Here is a 19081-nt window from a genome sequence, read left to right as displayed (position 1 = left end):
GCAGCTGAAATGCTATTTTACAGCATTTTTTATTAGCAGTGTCCTAATAAATTCTTCCCTTGATTTGATGGTTTTTAAAAGCTCCTTATAGACTGAAGAATCACTGAGTGATCATTCCCCAGTGCTAAACTCTGAAGCAGGTGTGAATCCATGCATATAATATTGTGTCTCTGTTGAAACAATGCACTAAAGGCAATGTAGGGCAATGCACTAGCCTCAATCAAGAGCCAAGGTGCAGGGCCAAGGTTTCAATATCCTCAATGCTTAGTGTTTGCCAAGGGAAGGTTTACGTTCCAGCCAATCACAGCAGTTCACTGAAGTCCCTGCCTCAGTAAGCCCATAAGAGTAGAAAAAGACCATCTAGGAGAGACATAGCTGGAATCTGCTTTATCTCAGCCCCGAGCTAATAGTACATCATTTGGAATATTGGATCAAAATACTTGGAGAAGAGAAAATGAATCCAATTTCTCTCACTGCTTCCAAGTGCTCCTGGCAGAAAAGTGGGAAAGAGCTCAGAGAAGCTCTCTGGTTTCATTTTTGCCTAGAGGGGGAGGTAATCCAACAGGGTGGTAGGTAATTGACGTCATAGCCAGGTGCACAGGGCCAAGGGTGAAAACACATCCCACATGCAGCTCCCGTTCACACAGTATTAACAGTTCTGCTTCCATTATCGTTTCAGAGAAAGCAGCCTTATCTGCTGAATGTCCATTAGAGAGAGGCTCCTGACTACCCGGGATAATTTGCTCAGATAGCTATAATTTAATTCTGCAACACAGCTGCGTAACCAGAAGCCTTTTTACCTTCAGGGCTCTTTGTTACTTGGCATGGCATACAGAATACTTTGTGCGGGTTATAATTCAGATCTTTGCTGTCCAAGAAAAGACGGCAGGAGGGCAGAAGTAGTGTTGGACCAGCTCCCCCAGCAGTGTTGATGGCTGCCAGTCACATGGGGAATCAAACACACTGCAGGATGGCATATCATAGGGACCATTATCTGTGCCACAATCAAGAGAGTTGTTACTGGAAAAATAATGCTTTCAAAGCTGCTGAGCTTACAGTGTAGTGTAAAGCATGGCAGAGCCTAGCACCCTCCCTGGGGATACAGGGATTTTCTGCTGAGTCATCTTGATGTCAGGTGCTGGAACCCAGTACACAGATGCAGAGGTATTTTTGCTGAATTACTCAGAAGTTAGACCAGGTTAGGTGTAGTCAGCTCCAGTCCAAAAGCATAAGAGCTCCCTATGGCTATATCTACACTATCCTTTTCCCTGAAAATTTCCCTCTGTTGCTAACTCCAGCATAGCTGCAATAGGGGAAGCTCTAGACTAGGTAGCTCGTCTGCTGTCCATCAGCATTATTACCACCATGTCACCCAGCCCTGCGCTGAGGGTTACACAATGGTAACACTGTTTGCAGCCTTGTCTGTACTGGGTCTCCTGCCAATGCTTTCATTGGTGGAGCTACGCCAGTGCGTAGCATTGGTGGGAATTTTTTAAGGGCAAAAAGGCGAGTGTAGCAAGGCCTGTGAGGCATCAGGACCCACAGAGAGAGATATCTTGTGAAGAAAAACACTAGCAACAGCCAAGCTTATAGGGGCACGGGGAAAATTAGCTGGAAGAGAGGAAGGATGGTGTGTGGTTAAGGCACCACAACTGGGAGTCAGGAGATGTGGGTTAAGTTCCTGTCTATAGACTTCTGGTGTGACTTCAGGAAGTCATTAATCTTCCTTGACCCCATGTTTAAAATGGAGATGATAATATTTCTTCTCTTCCATGTTTCTTATCTATTTAGTTAGTAGATTGCAATGTATATGTACAATATCTAGCATAATGGGGGTTCAACTGGAGTTGGGCCTCTGAATGCTGCTGTCATACAAATAACACTTTTCTGAGCATAATTGATTCTATAAAGATTTGGAAATAAAATAATTTTCCAATATGATGATGGTGATAATAATGATAACAATGAATTTGCCCGTATATGTCTGAAGACCTAATTTTGAATTTATTTATACTGGTTTAAATCAGGAGTAACTCCATTGAGATGATCTGAATTAGACTGACATAACACCAGTGTGAGATCGGAATTAGGTCCTGTAAGTCATTTTGGTGGCAGGATTCTTCACCCTTTCATGGCAGAAAAAGGGAGTTCCATGCAACTTGCTAAGTAGGAGTCTTTGGCCTGAGACATTAAAAATGGAGATCATGTCACCGACCCATATTTCACTTCCCCTCACAAGTGTTCTGTGTTCCAGGCAGAATTGCTTCCCTCCACCCCATTGGTGGCTGCACTTCAGTAGTGCTGTGTTTGTGCAGTTTATGAAGCATTTTGGGATTAAAGCTGATGTGAAAATATAAGGCATTATTGGTCACCATTTTACTTCTGAGTTTATAAAAAAAGTGAGAAAAACATCTCCCCCATAACAATGTTTGATCTCAACAAATGGTTCTTTCTCACTATAGATTAATCTGAACAGTGCCACGGAGATTATTAGCAGGAAGTCAGTTTCAGTGGCTTATGGGGAATCCGTTCATCCCATCATGCAGTTTGATCCTTCTGATTCCAGCTACCTCTATCTCATGACTTCCTATCAGGTAGGACTTGTGTTCTCCATACATTTGGCAAAGTGCATTCTTATGATATTTACAATCAGCATTGGCTTAAGGAACAGAAGGGAGCAGAAATATTCTTTTAATACCAGTAATGAACAGACTTGTAAAGGTTAGGAATCACTTCAAAGTTTAGATCAAACCTTTTCAGAACCATCCATACCTTTTGAGTCTATATATAAGGCTAGAAGTCACATAGGAACAAACTTCTTTGCAAGATTTCTGGTACCATTTCCTTCTGGCCAGGCTAGAAATATTGTGAGAATAGCCTTTTGTCCAAAGTTTTGGTACAGGCACTTCTGAACAGAACTTGGAAATTCAGAGGGACATGAAAATTAGAGGTAGGTCCTAGCCTCAAAGTTCAGATCAAAATGTCACCGAATTTGGGGGTATGTGGATCTGGAGGTTTGCGTTGACCCATTACTGAGACCAGATCCAGCTGCAAAGTTTAGTTCTGGATCTGAACTTTCATAAGTTTCAGGGGGTTGGATGCATGATTCGTGTCAGCTTCACTCCTAGTGAAAATGAATAAAAAGTTACCCAAACTTTTTCAAACCTCATAATGATTATTTGAAGTTTGGGGCCACGGTTCAGGTTGATTCCTGTTATCTGAACTAGTTCACCCATCTCTATGCAACTAAAGGTGAAAGCTACAGTGAAACATGCCTTAAACAATTACCTACAAGGCTGGCAAAAATAAGTAGACGTTGGGCTTATCTGAAAGCTGGATAACATTGTACTAGAAATTTTGGGGATACTTTTAAAGGGTCACTCAAGAAAATGGTTTGCCTGTTGGAGCTGGTCCTCAGGGCAGGTTTCACTGTACCTAAAAATTCACACACCTCATCCCATAGGAGGGCACTATCCAGCATGGAAGGCTCTCTCTTTGGAGAGGCCTGAAAATTCCACAGCAGGAAGAAACAAATGGTGTCTCCTTGCCTTCTATTAAGTGAACAACTGAGGAGGAATAGAGTTCAATTCTTGCTCCAAGCTGTGGTAGTCTGTCCTGAATTACATTTTAATTTGTTGAAACAGACACACAACCACTAATTTTATATGTTGTATTTATACTTTCCAGCTGTAATTCCCTGCAGACTGGCCATTATCATTTCACATAACTCTCCCAAGGTGCCTGTAGTAATATCTCAGACCTTTTAGACACCTCACAAACACTTCGGAGCACAAAAAGACACCAGCTGTGAACTTTATCCTGGGCTGACTAAAACCCCCGTGTGCAGTACTTCAGATCAGATAGCTTGGCCCTTTCCTTTAAATTAGACCAGATCAGTTCCTTTTGACAATGGAATTTACATCTTGGGAATCTTGACAAGCATATGTGGAAGCTGTGCACAGCATGTGTTTGAGGATAAGGAGAGGAGAAACTGGCCCAGATGACTGGTTGTTTGAGATGCTACTCAGCTACTTTTGGGAAGTGAGGGCTCTCAGCACCTTGCATTGTCAGACTCTAAATTATCAAGAAAACCACGCAGTCTTCTTTTCCAAGTGTTTAAAAATCTAGGAAAGAAAGCATACAAATGACTGCATTCTCCCCTTCCAAGTGGTTCTTACAGAGCAAGTCACCAGAGGTACTGCTGACCTACTTGCTCTTCCAGGAATCATATTTCCCTATACGTGAATGATTTTGTACTCCTAGGTACATTCTGGTCACTTCATAAATAGACAAACATTGTTCACCTCCTTCTAGAAGGGGTCTGGCAAGTATGAAATCTTGAGATACTCACACTTATCATGACCCAAGTAATGTGTGGTGAAATGGTGACAAAAACTGGTCCCATCTAAACCATCAAAGGGATTTTGTATTTTAGTAATGTTGCTGTCCCCCATCTTGCAGTTATGCTGAAGATGCTGGCTAACAAGAAACAGAGACATATAGTCTTCTGTTTGCAGCTAGTGCTCCCATTACTCACAGAACCATAAATTGGAGTAATGGAAAAATCTAGCCCTGCCAAGGCAGGATTGTTCCCTCTTAGTACATATCCTAATACATTATCTAGTCTATTATTCGAAGTGTTTCACCACGTGTGTGTCTCATCAGTACCTCCTTAGTGTCAGCTAGAGGTTTCCTTTCCGTTGTCAAAAAGTGCACACACACCAGAGAGTTTGGGGTTTTTTGTGGCATCTGAAAATGTTTGGATACCTTGGGAATGATAGTGACTTTGGGTTTTGCTTGCTGCACAGATGACCCGTGTGAAGGTGGCTGCCTGTGACCAGTATACAACATGTACAGAGTGCCTGGCTGCAGCTGATGCTTACTGTGGATGGTGTACAATGGAGACCAGGTAGAACTTCTTGTATCTTCTCCTGGGTGATTGTCTTTGGACTTCTTCCTCAGAGTTTCAGAAGACTGATGGTTTGCTGCAGAGCCACGCTAGCTTACAACCTTTGCCTGATCTTTCCCAGTTTTTACCAAATACAGGGCAATCCTTTTAAAGATGTTTCAACCAAATCTCAAGCTGTGAGAGTGCACTTCTTTGCTTACACTTAATTGCATCTGCATTTTATGACTACAGCTTATTGTGAATGCAAATAAGAGGTGTTAGTCATCTAATCAATGAATAAATAAATGTGTTAGTCTCTAAGGTGCCACAAGGACTCCTCGTTTTTGCTGATACTGACTAACACGGCTACCACTCTGAAACCGATCACTTGACTGTGAGTGCAAACGGCTAGTAAGAGATCTTAGTTCAGTCATTGGCGGCTGCAATTACCTTTGGGCACAATTCAACGCATACCTAGAAATCAGGCCACAAAATTAGACTTGTCTTCCCAAATCAGGTCCAGGATTTTTGAACAAACGCACATGTACATGTACAGCTATTTCTCTTTTGTTCTGCACTCAGTCATTGTGGTCTAATCTCTCTCCATCACATACACATATGTCCCATTGATGCTAACAGGAGTGGTATGCTGATATCGTGATAACTGTAGCCATTAACTATAGCAGTAGCACAATAGGCTGATACACAGAAGATGGAGAAATGGGAAGAAGTCTCCAGATTTCTACAGGACCTTCTTCGTAATTGTCACAACAGTTTATCACTATTTCGATAGGCATCCCACCATAAGTTGTGCCTCTGTTTGTTTCAGGTGTTCTCTGCAGCACGAGTGTGTTAATTCCACTGAGCCAAATTTCTGGACAAGTGCGAGTGAGGGAGTGCAGCAGTGTCCTTCAATGACAATCATGCCATCGGAAATTAATATTGACAATGACAACAAGGTACACCTAATGTGGATACAGGTTAATAAAGTGCTGTAGGCCACAAGTCACCATCTGTTCTCGGTGTCCACAGATGTCATTGCTGTAGCTAGAATAATGGTTCTAAACATTTTGGGGGCAATAATACCAGTTTGCCAGACTCCCACCTCATATGTTCCAGCTGGTACCAGCTACTGTCCACTGCTTCCCATTCAGTGGTGAGACTGGTCATTGGAGCAGCCCAAGCGCCATTGTGTATTACAGAGCTGTGGCAAAATTTTCAAAAGCACAGAAGTCCCATTTTCAAAAGGCACCTAGGTCTCATTGAAAATCAATAGGGCTTGGGCTCCAAAATGCCTTTATGTCACTTTTGAAAATGAGACTTAGTCTCCTAAGTCACATGAATGCTTTTGAAAATTTTACCCATTAAAAAAATGGGAAAAACAATTTTGAAAAAATAAAATAAAATTTTGAGGTTGTTCCCTTTCCTGGGGTTCTAAATGAACTCATCTGTTTTTCATGAAATTTTTTATAATTTTTTTAACCAACATTTATATCAAAATCAACTATTTTTGAAGTTTGTATCAAAATGGTTTCTTTACCGAAAACCAAGTTTCTGGTAAATGAAAAAAATTTGCTAAACTTTTTGATAATGTCATAGGTTTTATAGAAAAAGTTTTTGTTTTGAGAAAAGGGAATTTTTCAACAAAAAAAAAATCTTTTTCATCTAAAAGACTTTGATCAGCTCCAGTGTGTTGGAATGAGCTACTGAGTGGGAAGCATGCAGCAAAATGGACCAGTGCCCAGCACAGGTGGGGAGAGGGAACCCAGCGTACCAGTCCCTAAAACCTGAAACACAACATCTGGAAACAGCTGGGTTAGAGGGTCCCTGACTATGTACTTAGTTTTCTTCAGCAGCAAACTTGTATTTTAATTAAGTTTCAAGATCTGTGTGAGGCTCAGAGTTTGGCTGCATCTCCAAACTTCTCCAGAGCTCAGGGGAGATGTTCAGTTCAGAGTCTGGGTCTATCAGAACTGGGACCCACAGTCCTAGCCACAAAGCCACAGAAAACTCTCATTTGGCTCTTTTGAAGCAAAGGCTTGGGGTCAAATGATCTGCTGGCATAACCCTATTGACTGTGCCTTGGAGTCACAACTGCAGAGAACTTAGCTATTGGGGTTTTATTTTAAGATCATGTACAAAAGAAAAGCCAGTACCTCAAAACCTTCAATTCCTGCAGCTGCTTAGGCAAAAAGTTTCACTACAAAAAATAAACCACCAAAAATGCATTTGAAGTTCCCTTTGGGGGAGTGCAGAGCTATATTTTCTTCACCAATCACCCCTAGCCCTTCAACCAGATTGGCCCTTTTCATACACACTTCAATAAATTAGAGCAGCTACCCTGCCCCCTTTCCTTGAGTTCCTGAGAGGCGCCTCTCTCCTAGGCGGGGTGGAGGGCATCAGGATCACATGGACTCCTTACTGGGGCAGAAGGGTTTTCTTACTATGGGCCTAGAACACAGCTAGTCATCGGCCTGAAGGTTTGACTACAGACTAGAATTTCTCCAAAGTTCAAGAATTTCAGATCCAGAAGTTTGCCCCACTCTCCTCTTGTTGTTTCATGGGCATAATCCCACCCTGGCGGTATTTGAAGTTCCACAAGGAGCTGCTGCTGCAAAGGGAAGAGGTGTGCTCCAAGACAAGGTGAGGATAGAACCAGTAAAGTGCTTAGGTTGGAGTGGGCTAGGTGGCACATTCCAGATGGAAAGGAGCAGTTCAGATTTGTGTAGTGGGGCTCTTATGTTGGCTTTGTCTTTGGACGACCATCTGAATAAAGCACATGGGTAGTTCTGAGTGTCAAACTATAAACATTCCCTATATATTTACTTACGGAAACAATGGAACTCAGTAGTGACAAAGGTGTATTACTGTAGTAATTTCTTGTACACCGTGTGACGCATATGACAAAATAAATACACCTCTACCCCTCTATAATGCTGTCCTCGGGAGCCAAAAAATCTCACCACATTATAGGTGAAACTGTGTTACATTGAACTTGCTTTGATTTGCTGGAATGCGCAGCCCTGCCCTCCCAGAGCACTGCTTTACCGTGTTATATCCGAATTCATGTTATATCGCGTCGCTTTATATGGAGGTAGAAGTGTATTGAAAAAATCAGCTGTCAGTGGACATTTTTGCTGAACTAGTTAGTCCATATGCTTCACTCACCTTGTCCACTCTGTAAATCATTTTCTATGGCAATAATTGAACTTTTTGTCCAAATTTAAGGCCATGATAATCCAAATAAATGGGAACATCCCGAGCCTCAGTGGAATGGAGATGTCTTGTGATTATGGAAATAATATCTACACTGTCGCCAAAGTCCCTGGAAATGATGTAAACTATTTTATTTATTGTAATTTTCTTCCAAGAGAAAAATATCCCGCGTTCCCACCCAGTCAAGGTATGTAATGGAAAATGGGCTCAACTTACATTCCAAAACTTCTTTTATGGAATTAATTTTCTTAATTATTATATTGATTCTGGGGCTAAAGGTCATTTTTTGCAAATAATACTATTTATAGAAAACATTGGAAAAAAGGAAAGCTGAGCAGCTTCTCTAGTATATGAAATGTCACATTATAATCACTGCAGGAAGTTCCTGAAATCTTTTTACCATTCTAACATGAGTTGTCAATCAGTATTTTCAAATCCATCTATTGTTACTGGTGGAATTGAAAAACCAGTTCAGGTTTGTAACTTACTGGGTTTTGCTTATGTTGCCCAGATAAAATTTGTTTTTTAATTTTCTTTTAATGAGTACAGAAATCTACAAGTTTAAGCTCTTTATAAATAATAGCATTACTGGTATTTCTAATCATTACTATTTTACTTTCCTTTCAAAAATACATTTCGGAAAAAAAATCCAAAAGAAAAAGTGAAGTGTGGTCTGAGACAGCTCTGGAATGCTAATACTATTATCTGCACGCTGCTCTTTCCAAAATACTAAGACTGAAATCTTCAAACCTGCCACTAACTTTGGATGCCTCCAAAATTGGATGCTCAGCATGAGATACTTGGGACCTGACATTCATAGGCACATTTGCAGTCCCACTTGAAGTCAGGGGAGATGAACACCCAATGCCTTTGGAAATCAGGCCCAGATTGTGTCATGCTGGGTACTCAAACAGTGAGGCATCCAGAATCTGTAGACAATTTTGAAAATTTTGACCTAAACATTCTAGACTTTTGGATGGAATTTTCACAAGTCTTCACCATTGGTCTAACTGCTCCACTGAAGTTGATGGGGGTTTAATCATTGACTTCAGTGGGAGCAGAGTTAGGCCAACACTCTGAGCACTTTTGAAAATCCCACTCATATTAGGCAGTTTTAAAAGATGTCTTTGATGTTCTCACCAGTTGTAGGAAGAATGGTAGTGATTGAACTGCTTTGTTATTGTTGTTTATGGTAATGTCCAAGCCAATTTCTGGAAGCCTATCTTTTGATTTTTATGCACTTCTTGGAAGAGGTTTTGACTCTCATCCCAGGGGTGTTTATCATAAGATTTCAAAAAATTAAGCAATTAAGCAAACAATAGGAGAAATGTAGTTTACAAATGTTGGTAGCCAAAAATGGGATTTTTCACCATTCTCTGTTGGTTTGTCCACACTGAGAAAATTAATGAGGTTTTAAAACATATTGACTAATCGGATTTAATTAACATCTTTAAAAATGCCACTTAGGACCAAGAGTAGATAAAGATACTAATTTAACTTTGGGGGCAAGGGGTTTAAAGTTAGGGGAGCTAAATGGGAAACATATGAACTCTGTGAGGCAACCCACAGGAAACCCCAGAGAAAAAATTTCAGCAGCTGGGATATTGTTTACTCAGAAGTTTGTCTTGCCCTCTAAGATTGAGCAAAAAATAGAAACTCTCTTGTGATCCAATCTTCTTTGGCTTGCTTGTTTCAGACCATGTGATTGTTCAAACTGCAATACGGGTCAACGGGAAAAATATTGTCTGGGCCAATTTCACCATCTATGATTGCAAAAGAACTGGACATATTTACCCCAAAACGGCGTAAGTGATCTCACCTTCCATAAATTACAGGAGCCAAAGCAGTTTGGGGGGAGGTCAGAGTGGAGGGAGAAGGCAGGGTGTTGACAAATAGTAGCTTGCTCTGCAGTGTCTCACTTTAGAACCTGGTGCTTGAAACTCCCAAATCTTTTGTGCCAGGGGAACAGATGTAAATTGAGCAATTCAAAATGGTGCATATGCATCATCTGAGGGTCCTTTCTTGTGGGGTTAACTGAGCCGGAAAAGCCCTCCCTGCCAGCGGGACATTTGAGTCCTGGGCAGGATTTGGCAGGACTGAGGATGATGATTGCCAGGGATTTATACAGGAAGGTCCTAGCAGCCTCTCAAGCCATCTGGACATTTTGATGGAGCCTGGCTTATCTTTTTCTTTAAAAAAAAAAACATGAACAATATTTTTATTTGAAAGTTTTTTGTGTTAACCCTTGGTGTGCTGGCTAATCTCCAACTCTTTAGCACTCTCATGCTAATCTGTGTGTGCATCGAATGTATCTAGTCAGTCTACTGCATTTAATCTAATCTAAAGTATTTATAGAGAATCCATCTCCATAGTATCAGGGGACCTTGGAAGCATCATACCTTGGGGACTGGACAGTTTCCAAGGGTTTAGTGGAGGTATCTAAAGGCTGCTGTGCCAAGGAGAGGGAGGGTTTCTGGCTGCAGGGAAGTGAGGACAGATCTGTACTCATGCCTTCAGATTCCCAAATGCCCTGTCATCATCCCACCCCCACATCCCCCAGAAACAAGCCCATCATCTCGTGGCTGACCTCATGATGTATTCCACCGCCTGTTTCTGACCACTTCCTCAAGCTAGAAACCAGCAGGGTCTGAGGGGGAATCACAGCAGGAGGTGAGAGCTGGGGTGCAGACACACTGGCCTGGAACCCAGAGCAACCCTGTGCAGTGATGTGGACCAGCAGCATGTGGCTGTGGGCTGCTGGATGGAGCAGGGCTACAGTGGTTCTGGGAGGGTCCAAAAGAGGACTAAGAAAGCCAGAGGAACCTCATTGGAGAGAGAGGAGGGAGTTAGGAGCAGGGAGCCAGACAGCTGTCAGGCTAGAGGGAGAAGAAGGGATTGAAGAGAAGCCAGGTATACTTGGCTCCCAACTCTCTGCTGAAAGCCATCAGGCTAGGTACATTTGTCTTCTGATTCTAAGGGTTAAACAACAGAAACAGACAAATAATCCATGCATTTGACACGCTGAGTCCCATCCTGTACATTTCCAGAACTGCTTGGGAATAGCTATGTATCCCTCATTGGATATAATGAGATTGTGATCCTGGTTTCAACCCATGGAACTCTATGCACATTTACAGGATATAATGATGTGACCCAATGACCCAGTCAGTGCAGGATTCCACAGCCTCTACACAAAGCCATTGAAAAAGCCACCAGAAAAATTAGTATCACCTGATTTAAAGGGAAAATTTACAGGGTCTAAAAGACATATTTTAAAAAATGGGAGAGGGGCTCAAATACTCACTGGCTGCCTAACGTCATTCTGTAGTCTGGAAGCTTTGACTGTGTGAGCCAGGGTGAACTTACTAATGGAACTGACACCTTTATCTGCTTGTGGAGAGGTCATTCCCCACAAAGGGCCAGCCTGATGCAGAATCAGGGGAACAGCCTCAAGAGCTTTTGGGCCTCAGCATAGCCCTGACAATAAAAGGAGGGATAGAATGACCAGAGCCTTCTCTGAATGGATTTGTCCTAGGGACCATAAAGTAGAGAACACAGAATCTACAGGTATGTGAAGAACTATAACCTGACACTGACGTTGGGCTCTGAGAAGGGGGCTGAAATCGACATGGCCTTTAAAAATTAAATGCACCTGCTTTTTATGCATTTCAGATGTACCAGCTGCCTCTCGACCAAATGGAAGTGTTATTGGTGCTCTAAGAAATACATGTGTGTCTCCAATTACTCTGATTGTGACGACTCACTAAAGATGAATGTAAGGCACATTGGGCTTTGTGATTTTGCAGATTTTGTAAGCTGGCTGCATTATTGTTATTATATTCTGTCTTTTCCTGGAGGAATTTCCTGTGTTGACCAGATGCCATTGGGTTTAGAATACTTTACTGAATATATATGGGGTCAGCTATGGGGCTGGGATTCAGGAGACTGAGGCTTTGTTCCTGGCTCTGTCACTGACTTGCTGTGTGGCCTTCAGAAAGTCTCTTCTCCACTCTGTGCATCAGTTTCCCCAATTAAGATAATGTTCCTGCACTTTTTAAAGAGCATTGAGATTTTGAAATAAAAAGCTGTGTGTTAGTGCACAGGAGTAATGGCTTTCTAGACACTAGAAAGCTCACAGGATCTGAAAATGCTTCTGTCTGGATTGGTGATGGGATACAGAGCTTATCACCATTTGAATCTCTCTCCAATTAGTAGCAAGAATACTTAGCATTTATGCAGTATTGATTAACACCCGGTGAGGTAGGTAAGTAAGTATTCTTGCCTTCTCTTCACAGATGTGGAAACTGATGCTAAGATTGGTGAAGTGACTTACCCAAGAGCATGCAGAGAGCTGGTAGCAGAGCCAGGGTTAGAACCGAGCAGTTGCTAGTTCCCATGTGTGTGCTTGATCACATGGCGTCTCCAGGTAGTGACTGAAAGTGGTCACAGTGAAAGGCTATTCAGTGAGCTGTGCAAAGTGGTTCTGTGGTCTCAGTCCTGCTTCTAGTAGATAAGTGTCAACATTACATAACCTGTTGGTCCCAACTAGCACCTACGTTAGCAGCTTCAGCAGAAGGCATAAAAAATTGTATTGAGATGGAGTCTAGTCTGCCCTCTCCATTCTTGAAGTGGTCCCTCTATTGAGGAAGAAGCATTGTGGGGGAAACTGACATTGAGCTGTACCTGTTCTCAGGGCCGGCTCCAGGCCCCAGCACGCCAAGCGCGTGCTTGGGGCGGCACGCCGCGGGGGGCGCTCTGCCGGTTGCCAGGAGGGCGGCAGGCGGCTCCGGTGTACCTCCCGCAGGCGTGCCTGTGGAGGGTCCGCTGGTCCCGTGGCTCCGGTGGAGCAGCCGCAGGCACGCCTGCGGGAGGTCCCACCGGAGCCGCGGGACCAGCGGACCCTCTGCAGCCACGTCTGCGGGAGATCCACCGGAGCCGCAGGACCGGCAAGCGGCAAAGCGCCCCCCGCGGCGTGCCGCCGTGCTTGGGGTGGCAAAATGGCTAGAGCCGGCCCTGCCTGTTCTACAGCTAAAAAGAGGACTTCAGTTTCCTGGGTGGTCAGTCCAACACCTTTCGTCAGTTTACCTCTGGTTTTCTTGTCGTTGACACAGCTATGTGTGTCTGTGTATCTTGTAACAGAGTAAGGAATTGTTCCTGTGTGGGATTCTTCCAATGTACATGTTCAGCTTTCCTGGTTATTTCAGCAGGCTTTGTCCCTGGGTTCTTTATTACCATTCAAACTGGAGCAATGCCTTTATTTCCACACACCTTGGGATGCCTGGATTTAAGCAATAAAATAAATCTAGCAATACCTTACAATTCATTTAGCTTTTACTAGGCTGTTGTGGTACATTAATGAAATGGCAGCTAACTTACTAGAGCGCCACTGGCGAGTGCAGAAAATTGCCTTTATCCAAATTACAGCTCCGAATAACACAGAAACTTGGCATACTCAAGCTTCTGAAATTTAAACTGAAGCTAATTTAAATAAAATTGGCCTTTAGCAATCAATTTATTGAACCTCGAAGCCAAGCTTTTACATTTTAAATTGAATATTTCTTTGGTGCTAGCACTCTGAGCCTCTTTCAGGCTCATTCAGACAGAGATTCCCCTTGCTTGTTACCTTTATACAAGGACCTTGGCCATATATTAGATTTTCCATTCTCTCTTCCAGACTTGACCTCAGAGATCTGATTGCTTTCCATTCATGCCCCTTCATACCCTGCCTCCCTTTGTGGAAATCTCTGGAACTCATGTAATTCATTAAAGAAGGAAGGCAGATATGACCGATACATTGCAACTTTTTATCATATATGGTTCTTTCCATATAAAAACAGTATGAAAGGCTTCATGCATCTGTTGAGTCACAGCCAGTCAAATCGTTCTTTGAGAATAATATTCATTGCAGATTTAACCTTCTTCTCTGCTTGTGACTCATCTGTGAACAGATTTTCCAAATCTCTTAGCATTTTGTAATTGTTAAATGAACAGTATAAATCTGTAGCCCCTGCTTTGTTCATGAATCATTCACTTTGGGCCAGATTTTTAAAAGTTCTCAGCACCTAACATGCTGAGCTCTTTTGAAAATCTGACCCTTTGACTCTTTGCTATTCTGTGTGTGGGACTAGTCACTAAATCACATGATGTTGTTACTGCTGTTTGAATGAGTAGAGTCGTGAAAATCTGCAAATACTCAGTTTATATCCCCAGACCATTTTTGCAGATTGTGGATTGGATGCAGATACAAATTTTGTATCCATGCAGGACTCTATGGATGAGAGAAGCTTTCTAAAAAGGAAAATAAATACATGTAAACAGTGACTTAGGCCATGTCTACACTACCACTTACGTTGGCAAAATTTATGTCGCTCAGGGATGTGAAAAAAACATACCCCTGATAGACATAAGTTTCTCTGGTATAAGTGGTAGTGTGCACAGGACTAAGTTGGCGGGAGAGCTTCTCTCACTGACATAGCTGCTGCCGCTTATTGGGGGTGGTTTAATTATGTCAACGGGAGAGTGCTCTCCCAACAGCATAGAGCAGATACATAAGAGATCTTACAGCGGCACAGCTGCATCAGTACAGCTGTGCCACTGGAGGGTCTCTAGTGTAGACCTAAGTTCCCTGTAAGCTGCACAGCAGCCTATTCAGCGCTGCGCAGGTGCTCAGGGAATCCTCCTGGGGACCTGCCGCGGCCAGGGGAGGGGCACCCCTTGCCCAGCCCCAACCTAGCCTGGCCCCCTACCTGCCGCGGCTGGGGAGCTCCTCCTGCAGTCCAGACCTGCCATGCCCCAGCTGCAGCCAGGGCACCACAACTGGGGCACCTCGGCCTGGCCCCAGCCAGGGCAGCGCAACCCAGCGCAGCCCCATCCAGGGCCAGGGTGGCCCAGTCTGGACCCAATCGTGGCCGAGACAGCCCGGCCTCATGCTGCCCCTCCCCTGGCCCAAACCCAGCCCCGGCCTGGACCTACTGGGACCGGGGAGGGGTGCCTATCTTGTGGCCCCAGCCCTGGAGCTACTGCAGCAGGCAGAGGCGCATCTCCCCACCAGTCAAGGTGCTGCTGCAGGGAGAGAGATCTAGGAGGAGTCCCTGAGCCCCTCATCCCCGGTCCCACCCCTGAGCCTGGACCTCCAGCTGGAGCCCTTACACCCCCGCATCCCAACCCTCAACCCCAGCCCTGAGCCCCCTCCCACACGCCGAGCCCCTCGGCCCCACCTCATGTGTCACATGTCACCTCTATATTGGTGCACATAACAAAATTCATTCCACACATAGGTGGGAAAAATTAGAGGGAACACTGGTGTAGACATAGCCTTATTCTTGCTCCTGTACCACTGGGTAAGTGTATCATGTCCCCCTTTAGTGACTGGTCTACACAGATGATAAGAGTCTGCTACTGCTCCAGTAGGGCCAGTGCTGAAGACGCTGTGTTCTTTTCCTACTGGTGATTAATGGTGAAATTCATTACACTCATGAATATCCTTCTTTCCATGTGAATGCAGGTATTTGAATAAACAGTGATCCCCCCAAATATGCATATGAACAAAAACCTCTCAGTCAAGGGCATTCAAGCAGCTGGCACAATGGACTCTTGATATATGCATCAAATGAATTCAGCTCCCCAAGCCAGCTGATACTCCATTTTTCTTTAAAAAAAAATATTAAGGACCTTTTTTCAACAATAACTAGGTTGAATTTAAAAATAAACAGGCCAGAATACCAGCCAGTACACTCCAGGGAACAATCCTGCACTGACAGAGAGGTTGACAACATTTAACCCAACAAAGTCTTTTCCATGGCTAATGTCTGTGGGTCGGATCTTGATGCTCTCGTTCGGTTTTTAACCCCTGAGAGTTTTGCCTGTGCAAGCACTATAAATTAGTCTCAGTCACTGCTGTGATGGATACCTTAGAAATAACATAGCCAGACAGCCTGTGATTCTAAAATTAACCCTCAGTGAGGGATCCATGGCACATCTCTCCACCCAATAAGAGATGCAAGTCACTTCCAAAATAATAAACCATTACATTGTGTTCATAATCTTGCCTGCGTTAGCACTAGGGTGACCAGTCAGCAAGTGTGAAAAATTGGGCTGGGGGGTGGGGGGTAATAGGAGCCTATATAAGAAAAAGCCTCAAAAATCAGAACTGTCCCTATAAAATCGGGACATCTGGTCACCCTAGTTAGTGCACAGTCACAAACACTGTCCCACAGAATATATCCTGGGTGTACAGTGTATGACAATCTTCTGTGGTCACAAAAGGAATCCAGAGATAAGCTAAGTGTTCATCCTGAGCCTGTCCCTCATTCACAGGCAAATTCTCTTCTGTGGGCCACATTCCACTCCCAGTGTAAATCCAGAGTCATTCTGTTGGCTTCAGTGGACTTACTTCTCCAGATTCACGCTGCCTTGCTGGGAATGAGAGCAGAATCCAGCCCTGTATCTCCACAAAACCTGAATTGTACAGCCCTGAATGCACAGGGGAGGGAAACTCAAAACCCCAGCTTCATGCTCCCCCCTTTGCCCCCCATTTCCTCCAGGGAAAAAATCATTCACAGAGCATGTTACACCTACTGCCTGATCATTTTGATTTTGCTTCTCTAGGGAAAGTATAGCAGTCTCAGTGACCCCTTGCCCACAACCTCACCTCACAGCTTTTCAGCCTCTAGAATCCTTGGACTATCAAAGGAACAAACTGCCTGAACCACTGAGGATTAAAGTAATCAGATGAGCTCAATGCTGCCAAAGACAATCACCTCCAGAAGGCTCAGTGAGAAGGATCCTGAGCTTCTTACACAGGCAAAACTCCCTCTGGAGTCAATGGGAGATTTGCCTCAGTAGGGACAGAATAAAAGCTGGGTAAGAACCCTGAGGATTTGTCTCCAGATTTGGATGCATCTGAGAATCACTGAGTCTCTTGAGTTTACAGCTGTTACTTACTGAAAAATTTAGAGCAAGTTTTTGAACGATGCTTCAGGGATATGAATTTAGTTTTAATTAAGGGACAAATCATAAAAAAAAAAGTGTGTGCCAGTGTGTACCCACATTTGAGTGCACAATTGCACATGAATATCAGGCTATTGCATGCACATAAATGCCCTTTTGCACACACAGTTACCTAATTTGTGTATGCAAATAAAGACATACACTCTGCTTGCAAGCTATGCCCTCTTTTTTTCAGTTACATGGGCCCTTTTCATTGGCTCACAATGCTGATTAATCATGGAGAATGTAAGAAGCTTTGCCCAGTGGTGAGAGCGAGGGATTAGGAATTAGACCTCCTGGGAGCTGTACCTTCCCCTGACATTGGTTTGCTGTGTGACCTTGGGCAAGTCACTTACTTTTTTCCTTTGTGATTCAATTTCCCCACCTGGAAAATGAAAATAATAACATTACCTACCAATGAGACTTGTTTCCTTTTTGTAAAACTCCTTGACATCCTCAGATGGTAGGTGCTGTATAAATGTGTAACAATAATTTAAAAGGTTTATGAAGGACTAAACCCTAAAGGTAAAATTTTCAGAAGCACCTAAATCTGATTTTCAAAAATGACTTAGGCACTTAGAGCCAGATATTTAAAGGTATTTGGGCACCTAACATTCTAGATAGGCGCCTAGTAGAATTTTCAAAAACACCTACCTCCAATTTAAATACCTTTTAAAATCTGCCCTGAAGAACCTACATTTCACTGAAAGTCAGTCAGACATAGGCTCCTAAGTCACTTAGATGCTATTGAAAATCTTATCCCAAGTGGAAAAGATACATCCATCTCTGATCTCCTTATTGGTGCTGAATATTCCAGCTACATTCAGGTAGAATGCATCTGCTGTGCTGCTGAATGAACCAGGTACCCGGACATACTCCTGAATGTACCAGTGTAGATCCTAATATCCCATTGATTTCACCGGCCTGGCAGTGGATGACAGTAGTAGTGCAGAGAAGATAACTGAAAATCAGCAACCAACAGATTAGTCCTTAATGTTTTTTAATGATCACCATGTATTTGTACACAGGATATTTCTACTTAAATCCAAAGGAAATTCCTGGAATATTAGAAGGATTAAAAAAAAAATAGCATTAGTGGATTGACTTTTTTCTAAGAAATCACTGCATGGAACCTGCAGTTTTGCTGACAAATGTAGAATTGCACTGAAACTAGGGTTACCGTATTTGAACTTTCAAAAAAGAGGACACTCCATGGGCGGGGTGTAGCCCCGCCCCATCCACTCCCTCCCACTTCCTGCCCTCTGACTGCCCCCCCAGAATCCCCAACCCATCCAACCCCTCCTGTTCCTTGTCCCCTGATTGTCTCCTCCAGGACCCCTGCCCCTAACTGCCCCCAGGACCCCACCCCCATCTAAGCCTCCCTTCTCCTTGTCCCTGACTGCCCCCTCCTGAGGACCCCACCACCCTAACTGCCCCCCTAGAACCCCAGCCCCTACCTGTCCCCTGACTGTCTTAACTCCTATCCACACCCCTGACCCCTGACAGCCCCCCCCCCAGGAGTCCCTGACCCATCCAACACCCCCTGCTCTCTGTCACCTGACTGCCCCAACCCCTCTCCACACCCCCACCCCCTGACAGGTTCCTCCCAGAACCCCCAACCCATCCAACCCCCCTTGCTCCCTATCCCCTAACTGCTACCTGGGACCCCCTGCCCCTTCTCCAACCCCCCAGCCCCCTTACCATGCCGCTCAAACCAGCGTGTCTGGCTCCACGCGGCTCTGTCAGCCGCGCCGCACTCTGCACTGGGAGGGAAATCCCAGACCTTTTTAGATTTTTACAAAGTCCTCTCGGATGGCTATTTAAAACCCCAAAATCTGGACGTGTCCGGGATAATCCAGATGTATGGTAACCCTAACTGAAACTTGTTCATTGACATGACAGTAGTTGCTTCTTGACACAAGGAGAGCAGGCATTAGTTTGCAGAGAAGTGATAATTTTGTTTTCTGTGGTTTGGGATGAATTTGAAGC

General features: G+C 43.8%; 1 protein-coding gene across 1 annotated transcript in view; it reads left to right on the top strand.

Moving 5' to 3' along the window:
* Positions 1-19081, top strand: part of PLXND1 (plexin D1) — a 131315-nt gene that overhangs the window by 38005 nt on the left and 74229 nt on the right. The window contains exons 3-8 of the mRNA XM_050958351.1: positions 2463-2594; positions 4809-4909; positions 5718-5847; positions 8117-8291; positions 9801-9909; positions 11777-11879. Coding sequence (XP_050814308.1) covers positions 2463-2594; positions 4809-4909; positions 5718-5847; positions 8117-8291; positions 9801-9909; positions 11777-11879 — 750 coding nt within the window. The remainder of the gene's footprint in view (positions 1-2462; positions 2595-4808; positions 4910-5717; positions 5848-8116; positions 8292-9800; positions 9910-11776; positions 11880-19081) is intronic.

This window comes from Gopherus flavomarginatus, chromosome 6, assembly GCF_025201925.1.
Source record: "Gopherus flavomarginatus isolate rGopFla2 chromosome 6, rGopFla2.mat.asm, whole genome shotgun sequence".
Classification (NCBI taxonomy): domain Eukaryota; kingdom Metazoa; phylum Chordata; order Testudines; family Testudinidae; genus Gopherus; species Gopherus flavomarginatus.
This window is presented reverse-complemented; position numbering and strand designations above follow the sequence as displayed.